Genomic DNA, 14,275 nt, shown 5'->3' with positions numbered 1-14,275 from the left:
TAAACTAGAATTAATGTCAAAGTCGAAATTGCGAGTACGTAGCGGGACGGCCGTCACTGCTCACCTAACTCGATGAGTAATTTCTTTGCTTGCGTTCTCCCGATAAGGCGTCGCCATACATGACAGGTGACTTTAACGTGATTGGTTTAGTCGCGCGATGCACCTGTGACTGCTGCGCGTGAGACAGACCAACATTAGGACGCTGCAGGAGCACGAGGCGATGTCGGAGGGGATTTATTTGACAGCTACATTTTAAAAGCAGGGTGAGTAATATTAACCTTTGCCGCTTTTGTTGAACGTTTATTGGACGCACATTTTGTCGTCTATGCTTTTTGTAAGATAGCAGTTCTTAGTTGTATGTGAACAACTAACGACAAAGGCTGCATTTAGGCTCTATGATGTCTTTTTTGTAAGGGAGGGAAAATATGACAAAGCATTTCTACAACTTTTCCGGAGTTGTTCGTGTCGACTTTAGTATTCGGCACACACATATTTAACCACTAATGACATGTTTCTGTACAATTAAATGGTTATTGTGAGTTTGCTATAGTTGCCAGTTTCCCTTCTCAGAAAGGAAGCAGCGTTCACTGGCAGCAAACCTTGTAGGACCGCATTACAAAGTTTGAGACAGTAGGCCTATTCATTAGTAAACATTTGTTGCCATGTTGATGTCAGCTATGCCAATTCCATCGCAGGGTCGGTTAAGTTATGTTTAATATTTAAAAAGTGATGCTCATTTGCTGTTAAGAGTGAATCCTAGATTTCAATGTTGTAGGCTATTTACATATGTAGAAACAAACATAAAACTTTAAAAAAAAAATGCTACGCTGTAAATAAACAGAAAAGAAATAGTTGAAGCTATAGGCTATACTTAAATAACTATCTTTCTGTGAATGTAGTGAATGAATACCTTTTTCTAATTTCATACATCCAAGAAATGTAGGCAATGAGGAAAACAACAATGGTTTATACACATCTAAATGAGCTTTTGCAAAAATATGATGTTTAATATCTTCTGCTAGTCGATATTGTCTAGAATCAGCTAATACCAATGTCATTTATTTGGTATCGTTTCAGATCTGAGTGGCCAACAGAAGGACACTTTCTCCCAACACCATTTGAATTTGAGAGATCAGATGGAAGGAGTGCTTATTTTAAAATCTGCCTCTGATGCCAGCTGTTCTTCTCAAAATGCTTTATTGCCTGTGTCAAAGGATGTCCGGGAAGATTCAGATCCCCCATCATCCTCTCCGAAGCCTTCCACTCTGTGTGTCACCTCTGTACCACCTGCACCCCCTCCTCCTCCTCCTCCACCACCTCCTCCTCCTCCTCCACCACCTCCTCCCCCCCCAACTCAGCTTCCCTTTGGCTCTCGAAGAGAGCGTCGTTCCATGAAAAAGCTGAACTGGGACACCATCCCCAGCCAGCGTGTCCTGGGCAAATGTAACGTGTGGACAACGAAGGGGGCTCAGAGGGAACTCGTGCTGGATATCCAGAGCATTGAGGAGCTGTTTAGTCATGTGGACAAACAGGCCTCGATACGCAGTTCAAGGGTGATGGGTTTAAAGAACAGTGATGGGCTGGACCTCTTTCCACAGGTGAACAGATAAGATTGCATTTAGGCCAATTTGGAGAATTGATTCTTTTGATAGAGAAGGGGCATTTCCAGTAAGTGGTGCAGACCATTCCCAGTGTTTATGAGCATTTAAACGTCAACAGAATGAAGCCAGGGAAGTAAAAAACTCAGTTACAGGAACTACATGAAAGTTCCCCGCAAGTTCTCTGATCATTGAGGAACTGCTGAATGTAAGCTGTGTTTGAATGGTTCCTCAAATAACTTCTGACATATAATGTTGGGTTTGACCTCGTCGTCTCATGTAAATACACGTGTTCCACATGGGATATTGAATTTATTGCTAACTCTAATTTGCATTTCTGGTCTCTTTAGGTCACGATACTTGACTCCAAAAAGAGTATGAATATTGGGATCTTCCTGAGACATTTCAAGAGGTAAGGATAGTTCAAACTGAGTAAAAGAGGGAGTTGAGGGGAATGACAGAATGATTTTTGAAAGAACACATCAGTGTTAAAGACGAAGTACGGTCTAACAACTGGAAGCGAACCCCTCAACACCATATAAACATAATTTCATGCAAAAAAATAGAGATTCAGAAATAACAATGTCCACATGTGAGTCACTTCCGCTGAGTTTTATTGTAGCCCAACTGGCCAGCTCTTTATCTCAGCAGACCATGTTCAAATAAATGGAAATGCCTTTTTTAAATACAATTTCATAGCACTAAAACTGACGTTGAGAATAACACATTAATCACTCGTCTTCTCTTTACTTGTCATTAACTTTGGCAGCTTGTTAAAATGGACTCTATTTAGAGATCATTTAGGGAGTAAATCTACTAATACTTAGAAAGCATGAGAGGAGTCTACAAAAATAGGCCCTGGGTGTAGGGGTCAGTGGTTGTTCAAACTTTTAACCCTACAAACCAGAGGTAATTCCATATTGATGATGTTGGCAGTGTAAGTTTTAAATCCATCGAAGTTGAACAGTGAGCACTGGTAACATTGACTCTAGCTCCTGGTCCAGCGTCTGTGTCTGAACCTTATCGAGATGATATCACTGTCAGTCTGACGTTCACTCAGCTCTCACTTTGAATACCAAATTCTCTCTTTTATGTGTCAGCAGCTAAGTACTGCAGCGATGTTTGCAGTAGCATGTTATCAAATTCAAATTGCGAAAACATCTAAGCGGTGTTGGCAAAAGTGCCCCTGATGGTGCGATTGAAAATAAATTGAATGTACACAATAGAAGTGTGGCGTGATGCCAGAACACCTCAACCAGTGTTCATATTTTCTTTTCTACTGCAGCAGAGAAAGCTGATTATACCTTCATTTTCTGACATCCATGTTTGCTGGGTTGCGTTGTTGCAGCTCTCCACTCTCGTCCTGAATACACTAGAGGCTCCTCCGCATGAGCTATAAGAAAAGAAGAGTATAGCTAAGAAATATTGTTTACATACTGTAAGCCTTGTTTTAAACGGTAATATGTGAGGCATCTGTACTTCACTGTAGCCTTATTTTCTTGCTGCTTTTGATTCGTACTGTGCGGCTTTTTAGGTCGAAATATAGTGCTTTAACCACACAAGAATTGAACAGCTTACACTTAGCAGTTACGATGGGCCTTTGACAAAACTAACAATGAACACTAACACTTAATAGGCAGGGTTGTCCAGATATACTTTTTAAGATTTTAGTTGAAATTGTCTTTAGGTCCTGACAGAAAGGAATAATGTATGTGCTCTGAAAAAGAAACTACATCATGTGGAGCAGTTAAAACTTCAACCAATGTCTGCACTTGTTTTGAGTTTTATGAACCAATCGGGCCTCCCTATCTCCCAGCTCGTTCTCTACTCCATGCATGCACGAGCCCACACAAACATGAGCTGAAATCCGCTTCTGGAACAATGGCGTTAGTGCACGTAAGTGAGGGGCGTGGCTTTTGAGGGGATGAGTGAATACGGAGCATGGAGAGAATGCTACTTACAAAATTTTGCTAGTTTTTGAAAATTACCCACCCTGCCTTGAAGGACCGCTCAGTTGAGAAATCAATTAATTGTAAATTCTTCCTGACAAACATTAAGCATTTTTTTTTCTTTTTACAAATAAAATAACCATTTTAATCACAAAAATAAACAATTTAATTTCTCAACATTAAAATAATCATTGATTGTTATCCTAAAATCACCTCCTCCCTAACCAAATAAAACAATATCTCTTATTGTTGAATAAAGAAGTAATGTTGTATACATGTATTGTTTTTTCTCCTCTGTTGCCAAGTTAATTTTTCTGTGCTTTTCTTTTTATCAGGTACCATTTTCTTAGATGTATAAATGATCTTTAATTCTTTCATCAGTGCTTAATCTATTAATCCTTATTATTTGGACACTTGTCTATTCAGTATTTTACTTAAAAAAAGGATCAGAATATTTCCAACCAGCACTAAGATTTTTTGTGTTTGACCTGTGTCTATCAGGATTTAAAGGGATACTTCACCCATTTGCATGAAGCTGTGTATCATTAGAAACATGGTAGTAGTGTTGAATGGTCGTGAATCCAACCCTCATTTTGCCCTGAGACGAGAAAAATGTGTTCTTCTTTGCTTGAAAGTTTTCTTCATGTGATGCAAAAAGCGTCATATTGCAGCGTGAAGTATCCCTTTAAGTCTGCACAAGTCCCTTCCTGTAACTGTTGCCTTTTGTCCCCCCCTGCAGGCCAGTTGCAGAGATGGTGCAGGATATTCGTCAGGGGAACTGGCTCCGATTTGGATCAGGAAAACTGATAGAGCTTTGTAAACTGCTGCCAGAAGACAGTGAGGTAACAACATCCCAATCCCATGTGAGCTATCCAACATGATAGCCAACATGCTAATACTGTGTTTATCAATACATAGGTGAAGCAGCTGCTGTCCTTCAGTGGGAACCTCTCTGTGTTACCTGAAGCTGACCAGTTCATGGTGCAGCTGGTCAAGGTGCCGGGGTGAGTGACGTTCTTTGTGTGATCAGCTTATTTTAGTCCTACTTCCACAACATATGAACCATAGACTTCACATGCAACACATGAAAAGATTCAGGAGACCGGTGGTAATATTTTGCTAATCTGTTTCTCAGTCTCCTATCAATGAAATATAGAAATAAAACTAACAGAAATCTCACAGTTGGTGTCTATATCAAAGGGTATGTCGATGTGTCCTGTCTGCAGCTACGAGGAGCGCCTGAAAGCGATGCTGCTGAGAGAGGAATTCTTTCCTCTCATGGAAGAGGTGAAAAGCTCTGTCGCTGTCATGACTAAAGGAGCGAATGGTAACAGACAACACAAATGTATTATTTTTATTTTCATAATAATGTTTGTCTACATTACTTTTTTTTTTTTTTTCTTCTCCCTAGAACTATTGGACTGTGATGATCTCCATTCAGTCATTCGGCTAGTCCTAAAAGCTGGGAATTACATGAACGCTGTTGGTATTTTTCTTTAAGAATGATGGTTTTATAAAATCCACTTCTGTAGAATATCTGATGCATTTAAGGCCCCCTTTCAGAATCGTATAACTCGGCCTTTATTTCACGTCTGAATTGACTGTCCACATGATTTATGACACAGGGCGGTTACAGTGCCAACGCCATTGGCTTCAGGATGACCTCTCTCCTCAAGCTCGCAGACACCAAGGCCAACAAGCCGGGAATGAACCTCATGCACTATGTTGCCAAGGTGAGGGAGAGCATTGTGAATATGTTTTTTATGAAAAAAGACCTCTGCCGCTTTGCGTCTTCTTCGGCCCTTTGTTTACTTACAATTGTTGCCCTCCTTTATCTCCACCCACAGCAAGCAGAGGACATCGACTCAGAGTTGCTAACTTTCCCCAGCCAGCTAGAAAACATCGGCATGGCATCAAGGTCTGCAGTTCATTGATAATCTATTGAGTTACTTATCTGAACATGGTTTGTTTTGTTTGCTAAGATTAGCTTTCAATGCTTTCTCATCAGTTTCAGGCTGATATTGAATTCAGTTGGTTTTGATTCACGATGAAGTATTGCCTTTATAACATCTTGTTAATTTGTAAATGTCACTATGACAGAATTTGTAAAGAGGAGGTCATTTCAGACTATGAGAGAGAAGCCAAGAAGATCAAAGAAGTGAAGTTATACAGCAGCAGACATCCTGGCCTCTTCCAACAAATGGAGACATTTTTCCTGGTAACTTTGCTGCTCATTTCTTGACAAAAGCACTGAGATGTAAAGCCAATTCACAAAAGCACCTGCAAGGACTTCATGCATGTTGAATTTCTCATCAATCATTCCTTTTTATGTCGTCATTTCTCAGAGGGCAGAGGCCAAGCTGGCCGACGTTGAGTCCTTCATCCAAGACCTAAATATTGTGAGCGACCATGTTGCTGAGTACTACTGCGAAGACCCTGCCACCTTCAAACTGGAGGAGTGCTGCTCCATCTTTCATTCATTTTGCAAGCGGTTTGAAGCAGCTGTACAGGTAAGCATAGAAAGAAATATAAAAACACTCGTGACAGTGATGGAATTAACTGCATTAACATTACTCTATATGTAAGGGGCACTTTCTCAGGGAAAATGGCACCCTACATTTGAAAGAAACTTTTGGGAAGTTCGACTAAGAAATGCATGCATCTCTTCTATTTTTTATTTTTTATTTTATTTTTTTTCCATAGGTTTGGTCTCATTTGTATCCACTTATTTATTTATTTTTTTTGGCTGTAGGACAACCGAGTGCGAGAGGAAGCAGAGGAGAGAAAAAAGCGGAGGGAGAGTGTGCGTTTTGCAGCCAAGCGGCGTTCCACTGTGTCCTGCTCCAGACCTGAGCCTAAAAACGACGACGGCAGCCTCGAGTCGGTCTTACAGAGCTTCCTCACCGCTGTTCCAGAGGGAATGACCAGATGCAGGAAGAAGGAAATGCTGCCGTCTATCAAAGGATCCCCCTCTGTGGCCAGTTCTAAGACGGTTTCCCCAGTGAAAAAAGCACAAGCTTTGCCCGGCTCTGGACAAGAGCGGCCTGAGAAGAAGCATCCTAAAGTGCAGGGAGAGGGGCAGCCACGTCCGGACAGCAACGATGAAGCTGAGAAGATGCGTGAGATTACTCGGAAGGTGCTTCACTACCAAAACAGCCTCGATGGGGACCGAGTTCAGGGCACTCCTCGACAGTCAGAGAGGCCCAAAGACTCAAAAGCTTCCCCAAGAACCCCGCAAGCAAGGGTGAGAGACTATTGCTTTGCCAACAATCCAACCTCCCCGTGGACTATCCTGAGCCCTCTAACCTGCTCTCAAGGAAAGCCGACCTCACGAAACAGAAAAGCACAACATTGCACACAACCCTTATCATCAGGTGAAGATGACCTTGAGGATGGAGTCTGGGAGAGCAATTCCTTAAACAAGGGCAGTCAAACATCTCTATCGGGAGGTTCTGCGTCTCTTCCTGAGTGCCCCAATCAGAGAGCTTCGTCACGAGGTCCAATCATCAGGTCGATTTCTGTTGATGAAGCAAAGCGGTCTCCGGCATCCCTCATTCGACTGGGAGAACTGTTCCAGAGAAAAAATACTTCTCAGAGGTCGTACTCCTCTGGATCAAGGACAGAAATGTTGAGAGAAAATAAGACAGAGAATCATGAAGAGGGACAAGTGAACGCCTCTGGGATCAGATCCTTTTTTAGACGCATGGGAAGCAGAAGTAAGCCCGGAGATGTAGACGAAAAGAACTTAAAAGAATCGTGTACTTGATTGTTTTTTAGAGACGGAGACCTTTTGTTTGTTCTTTTTTATTTTTAGATCGTCTGTCTTTTTTCTTTTCTTTTCTTTTTTCTTTTCTTTTTTTTTTTTTTGTTTTACCCTTTTACCCCTCAGTAGAACCAAAGCAAATGAGGACTTGCTTTGAACTGTGTGGGTTTTGTTTTTCAAACCTAAAATCTTAACATCTCTTAATATTTTTATATTTTTATGTGTAATAAATGATTATTACCTTATTATGGACACTGAACTTAATTTGTGTGTTTTATTATTGGTTGCTATTCAGCTTTTTAATTCTCTTCATGAACTCTTTAAAAGCCTGTTTCTAACTCTTTAGACTGTAGTACAATGTATTCTTCCCGACAATCAGGAGAGGAATCTTGTTCGGTCCTTCTGTTGGTACTGATGTAAGGCTCAGAGGACTGTGATAGCCCAGCTGAGAGAGAGAGAGTTGCAGACTAGGTTTCTTAGCATCAGAAAATATTGTAGCCCTTAAAGCTAAAGTAAGCTAGCACACTGATGTTCACATAACTAATACAGTGGTACCTTATTACTAAAGCGTGTGATTTGCTAGTAGATGTTTAAAATCTGTTAGAAGAACTTCTGTGATTTTTTTTTTCTTTTGTTTGATACAAGCAGGACTTAAAGACTCTTGTACTCTGTGGCCCAGCCTTAGTGACGGCTAGGTTTCCATTTCTTGCCTTTCACTTCATCTATTATTTCCTCTACCTGCTACCAGAACAACTGGCTTCTAGCCACAGAGAAGGTGAAGAGAATAATTTTACCTTTAAGGCCTTTTCTTATTTATGCTCAAGCCAAGAAAAACAACAACAATGAATCAGATCGGCTAAATTAAGTCACATCCATTTAAAAATGTCAACATCTTGGCTAATTCTGTAATCACAATAAGACTATTTAAATAGGATGCTGCTGTTGGGTGTATCATCCCCCAGCGCCACCACTGTGCCCCCCTCATTTCTCCTCTCAGCAGTAGCTTAGATTGAGTGCAGAAAGAGAAGAAAGAGACATTCAGTTTTGTTACTTGGGCAACAGGGTTTGTTTACAGCTTTGTATTTAAACTCGGACAGTAATAATACTCTCTTCAACAAACTGCTCAATACAGGCTCCTTGCTGGCTGTTCTGTTGTCCTCCCACATCCATCCCTCCCACTGGCCAGCGCTCAATGGGACAGTTTAGCCTGACATTTAAAAAGTAAGGGGCACAAGGGGGCATTTGGAAAAATGTGGTTTCTTTTTACGAAACTTGTATGTAAGAATTTTGTCTTTTGTGTGAACAATTGGCTCACACTTTTTAATGTGAGTCAAACAAAAGAACCTTAAGGTATGTCCTTGTTCACACAGAGACATGACGTGATGTGATACTTGGAGCAGAGTGCTGTGTCTGAACAGCCACTGAGCCGTCTGATGTAAAATGAGAGCTGCAAAGCACAAGGAGACCTTTGTGATAGAAAGTAGAGTGCTGCTAAGGAGCATCACATGTGAGTTAACTCCTGAGGAATCAACATGACCCTTTGTCTCTCACCAGGGCTGACCAAGTGTGTCACTGAAAGATTGGAGACTGGCTTAAGGACAGAGAGAAAAGAGGTGTAGTTGGGGAAACTTGGATGAGTGAGTGAGTGAGAGAGGGAGGGAGAAATTGTATTTGCGAGGAAGTATATAGAGAGAAGAGAGGAAGAAAATATCTTAGAGACGGAGAGAAAATAAACAGGACAAGAGAAAACTGTAGTTACAGATGAAACGAAAAACGTACACCGTGACAATCCTGGATTATTTTCTAAATTGGGAGCTGGCTGCTGGACCGAAAAGGTACATGCATATTTAACATGTTTTCCTGAATTCATAACAGATTAGCTATTCAAATTATTTTTGTTATCTAATTTCTTAGCTTAACTGCAAGACACACTGAGTCGACGTGTCTTGCAGTGAAGGAATTTACTGCTAAAATGTAATTCCCTGCTTGTTATTATCATGACCAAAAACATCTCAAGGTCAGAACAGTGCCAGTTGAATTGTACCTCAAACGTAATCCACCACAGCAGCCTATTTGAAATTACAATGTTTACACGTTATAAAAGGAGTTTTGGTTTGAAAGGCAAACGGAAAGTTGGAGTTAAATCCATTTTTGTTTGTTCTGTTGACACTCATCCATTACTTTTACACCTGTTCAGGACATGTAATGTGTCTCTTCCAAGATCCTTAAGAAATCAAAATGTGTTTTTAGTGTTGGCCTTGAGATTTGAGTTTGCATTTGTAGCAATAGGTTCATTGAGATAAAATATTTTCTTGAAACGTAAGTGTTGCTCTGTATTTGTTGAAAGCAACGGTCCAACCTAATTTATTCTATTCACATATTCCTTGATTTAGGACATTGGCACTATTTACACTTGGAGATTTCATGAGTTTACAAATGTCAGAAAACTTCTCATTTGTCATTAAATGTTTGACCCCGACGTGATTTGAACACGCAACCTTCTGATCTGGAGTCAGACGCGCTACCGTTGCGCCACGAGGTCCTGTGGTAAAAGCTTACCAGGAACTTTTATGGACTGGAATATGGCGACGTGTAATTAAGTTATTTTTTTCTTTTTAACTTTTTAAATGATTGGTAGAATATATAAAGGCTGCCTTTATCAGAACGACTTGTCTACCAGACTTTATTTTTCCGATAGCCTAACCGTCCAGTTGAAATTGTTTTTGTTTTTGTTTTGTTTTTTTCCCCCCGTTCTTTCATTATTTTTTCACTTTTGATTCTTGAGAGCACGTTTCTGTCAAATGATGAGATCTCCTGACTCTTTTAATACGTCATTTCTCCTGATAATAAATTAAATTCGACAGGTCCCTGCAGTGTAAAATGAAGACCAAAGAAGGTCGTTTTGTGGTCAGTCACTAGATGGTGCAATCCTACAAAGAACCATTTTCTGAATCGAAACCTTCTGCCAACATGTTGGTTACAGAACCACAGAGGTCCTCCATAAAATAAAGGGAAGAATGACCGAGTTTTCCAAAGTCATATTTAACTTTCAAAATAAGAAAAGAACTTTGTGAAAATACAGTAACAAAATTTTTTATCTTGAACTGCTTTCATTTGTCTGTTTATCCCAGCTGTTTACTGCTAAGGCAAGAAGATGAGCATCTGGAGAATCTAGGTCTATGTGCTGAATCTACATCTATGTGCTGAACTCCCTCAGTGACCAGTCTGTTCATAGCAAAAATGGATGGGTAAGTGCACACAGACGATACAAAATCTGTTTGTGCATAATTTACATTATATTTTGAATGAGCAAAACTTCCTGAACTCGTAACACAATCTTTGGTTCTCTCACAATAACAGACTTTGTTGCCATCGAGGTAACATAAACAGTGATTATATCTGTCATCTTTAAATAGCATGGCTCAGTGTTGTTATGAACGTCCTCCCTGCTCTATCTGTGGCCACTCTGATTAGGATGCATGCTGTTCTCTGTCTGCAGTGATGAGCCTGGCTTAAACATCAGGGAGTTGGAGCAGTGTGGGGAACATTGATTAGCTGGCTAAATGTCACACTGTTGCCCACAAGGTGAACTGATGGAGATGCTGTCTGTATTTATGTCTTTGGCATACAATGGAGTTATTTTACGTATTACACCAACAATACATTTCCATTTTCTTTAAATGTTAAGTTTGACAAAGGTGATGGTCGGGGTTCAGTCTGAGCTTTGACTTTGAGTGCTGCAGAAAGTCGTCTTATTGAGTTTACAGGAGTCGGGCTGTACTGTTTGTGGTTTATCATCTGTGCTTAAGTCAATTGTTTAAGGTCACAGGAGCTTGAGCCTTACTATGGAGGATGATACTAGTGTGTGTGTGTGTGTGTGTGTGTGTGTGTGTGTGTGTGTGTGTGTGTGTGTGTGTGTGTGTGTGTGTGTGTTTTCCTGCTGTCAGAGTGTGTTTAGTACAAGAGGGTTGAAAAATACTTTGAATATTGTGTTTTGTGAATGCTTGCTGGGCTTTTCCTCATTTTGTGAGCACATTCTCTGTGCATACAGTCTCAGATAAACAAAGACAGCAACTCATTATGCAGTGAGCTATACTGGACTGAGCCTGGTACTGCCCCCCAGGCACGCATTGTAAGTGAAGGGCGAGCTCATGGGCACAGTATGGAAGTTGGATCTCTATGAGGGCGGCTGTGGCTCAGTTGTGACTCTCATCCCTGGAAGGTGTGGTGTTTAATCCCAAGATCCTGCTGCAACATGTCCAATGTGTCTCTGGGCAACACACTCAACTCCAAGTCATGTCTTTGAATGGGATTAGATACTTCTGATGGTCACTTTACAAAGCAGCCTATACCATCAGTGTGTGAATTGGTAGGTGTGGCATGAATTGTAAAAGCCAATTTAACATTTACCATAGATAGATAGATAGATAGATAGATACTTTATTGATCCCGAGGGAAATTCAAGTCAAGCCATAAGAGATCCTGAAACTTAGAACAGCAGATATACTAAAAGCTGTAAAATGTATGTGCATAACTTTACAGTAAATTATTCTACTTTCTCAAGAAACTACCATTTTACTTACAACAATACTGTGATATACTTTATGTCTCTGTAGAGGTTTTTCAATACTGAACGAGGATTTTATCGTAAAACACAAAGAAGATTGCTGTTAGTGTTGTAAAACTTCAAGTAATAGCCTGGCCTTTTAATAACTGCAGTCTAAGTCATTACCCTGTCATTGTTTGGGACAGACGGGCCTTTAATTATTTTCAAACAAAACTCATGCACAGTGAAGGCGTTAATGACAGTATAAATGTAAATTTACTCCAGAAAGAATATCTCACTATGCAGACAATTGGGATATCGCCTAAAAAAATAATTAAAACTATCACTAATTTGATATTGGTTTCTAAGACACCCCATCTATGCAAACATGCTGCACTTCTTTGACCCTTTATTTTTGCTCTGCAAACAATTTAAACACTAAATGCATAATCTGTCATTCTTTGTCTTCATTTGCAGCAGCATCAGGCTAGTAAAAGGGACTGGGCCTTAAATTGGGATGGGCTTCTATCTGAAATTTGACGCTATGATATTTTAGAATAAATGTATGTCTGCAAAATGGAAGTACAATGCTGAGGAATGTTTTTAATTAACTGCATTGCAATCATACAGTGAACTAGTGAAGTACGATGATGTAGCAGAAAAACTCAACTTCTGTAAATCCGGCCCTCAGTTCGAAATAAGTCTCCACTGCTGTTGTTACTGTTTGGAAACAGAATAAGAAATGTAACACATCCAGCTGAAACAACACACACACACACACACACCTACACACGCACACGCACACGCACACACACACTCACCTCACTGCTGCTATAAAGCCAAAGCTCCATTACTGCCTAATTCTTAGGCTGCCCTCTCACTGCTAATACCCATCTGACCACATTCACAAGGGTTTAGCCCCATTTAGAAATCCATCTAAGACATGATCTACCAGGAGAACAAAAAGGATTTTGTATTGCAGATTTTGTCACAGAAAATTACGGCATAACGTCAAATAAAAGAGTAGTATTTATCACTTTTAGAAGTGTGTTCATGAGGATAATTGGTCCAAAGAAATACAGCAAACTCAAATTGAACTAATTAATTGCAACATATAACTTTGTTTAATATTATCCAGAGATGAGCTCAGAAAAGCAGCTGAAATTGCTGATAACAATCATTTAACAAAAATGAATCTTGAGTCATTTTAGACACTTGCATATAGATTTGTATCATACTGTATGCTGGCATGAACTATTTCTCCCAGATCTGAGAATAGAAACTGTGGATAAAAGTAAACAAGACCCCCCGTAAAGTGAAGATATTGATTAACCCACACCGTGTGTCTGTATCACCACGTCTGCTTCAGCCATCATCTGTATTCAAATGTAGACCATGTACTCTTTTTATGGGCTGTAACCTTAAAGAAGAAGCAGTTGATGATTTTCCCTTAAAAAAGACATGTAATGTTCCTTCATAAAGTAGAGCTTCGATTGGTAACAGTTGATTAAAATACACCTGATGATTACCTTTCGTTGAGGAAACCACACGTAGTCTCTGTTACACACAGGTGTGAAATGGGCCCAATCTTTTTGGTCAAAATAATACATGCTGAGTCAAAAGCTTGTCTCTACTTGAAGCTTTTTTTCTTTTTTTTTTTTACCTGAACATAGACCAGCTTTCATGATTTGCTCATCAGGGATAAAGAGCTAACTGGAGAGAGAGAGCGAGCGAGAGAGAGAGCAGCCATCTGCGTGATCTGCTGCACTGGATGCAGTCTCCATGGCAACATGGTGCTCCCGCAGCAAAATCCTGAGAAGATGGTTTGGTCCCCACCCCCATGCGCATACACACAGTAGCTACACCGACACACAGGATGGTGCTCCTGCATGCTGTCCATACAGACACATAGACATCGCTAACATCATACTTTCTCTCTCATTTTATATTTATCTGTAGGTCCCATTTTTATCCCTATATTTGAATCTCGCACCCTCACCAGTCACTTGTCTGTCTCCCACTTTCTTTCTGGGTGTTTTTTGACGTCACCCTTTCAGCCATGTTAACATCTTAACGTCCACATGCAGTGAGCACCATGCTGCCACTATCCATAGGCATCAATTATCAGACTTCCCAGCAGAATTTGGGCATTTATCACGTTGTCATGTCTTTTCCTTCACTTTGTACGTGAAGAGGAAAAAGAGTGCCAAATCTGTTCCCATTCCCTGTACTACACTGACTGGCTCGTTAAGCTTAAACTATTTTACTATAATTTCCTTTTTCGTTTTCCCCCTTACGCATGATATCAAAAGAAGAGACAGCAAAGGTAAGGGAGAGTGAGGACAAAAATCTTTAAAAAAAAAAAAAAGGAAAACCTCTGTCTCTTTGTTGCCATCTCCTCTTTACTCTGCTCATCTTG

General features: G+C 40.2%; 1 protein-coding gene across 1 annotated transcript; it reads left to right on the top strand.

The window, feature by feature from the left end:
• Positions 1-103: 103 nt before the first annotated feature.
• On the top strand, positions 104-7,555 carry fhdc3 (FH2 domain containing 3). The gene is made up of 12 exons (XM_079356458.1): positions 104-263; positions 1,078-1,598; positions 1,949-2,010; positions 4,287-4,389; positions 4,466-4,551; positions 4,774-4,874; positions 4,959-5,029; positions 5,173-5,280; positions 5,395-5,465; positions 5,648-5,765; positions 5,893-6,057; positions 6,300-7,555. Exons 2-12 carry the CDS (start codon positions 1,137-1,139, stop codon positions 7,311-7,313), a joined length of 2,361 nt encoding a protein of 786 aa, XP_079212584.1. The 5' UTR covers positions 104-263; positions 1,078-1,136; the 3' UTR covers positions 7,314-7,555.
• Positions 7,556-14,275: the final 6,720 nt, after the last annotated feature.

This window comes from Symphodus melops (assembly GCF_947650265.1).
Source record: "Symphodus melops genome assembly, chromosome: 11".
Taxonomy (NCBI): domain Eukaryota; kingdom Metazoa; phylum Chordata; class Actinopteri; order Labriformes; family Labridae; genus Symphodus; species Symphodus melops.
This window is presented reverse-complemented; position numbering and strand designations above follow the sequence as displayed.

Coding starts and splice junctions, on each gene's coding strand:
- fhdc3 (XM_079356458.1), top strand. CDS start 1,137: ATGGAAGGAGTGCTTATTTTAAAATCTGCCTCTGATGCCAGCTGTTCT. Junction 5,766..5,892: donor AAATGGAGACATTTTTCCTG/GTAACTTTGCTG, acceptor GTCATTTCTCAG/AGGGCAGAGGCCAAGCTGGC. Junction 6,058..6,299: donor GGTTTGAAGCAGCTGTACAG/GTAAGCATAGAA, acceptor TTTTGGCTGTAG/GACAACCGAGTGCGAGAGGA.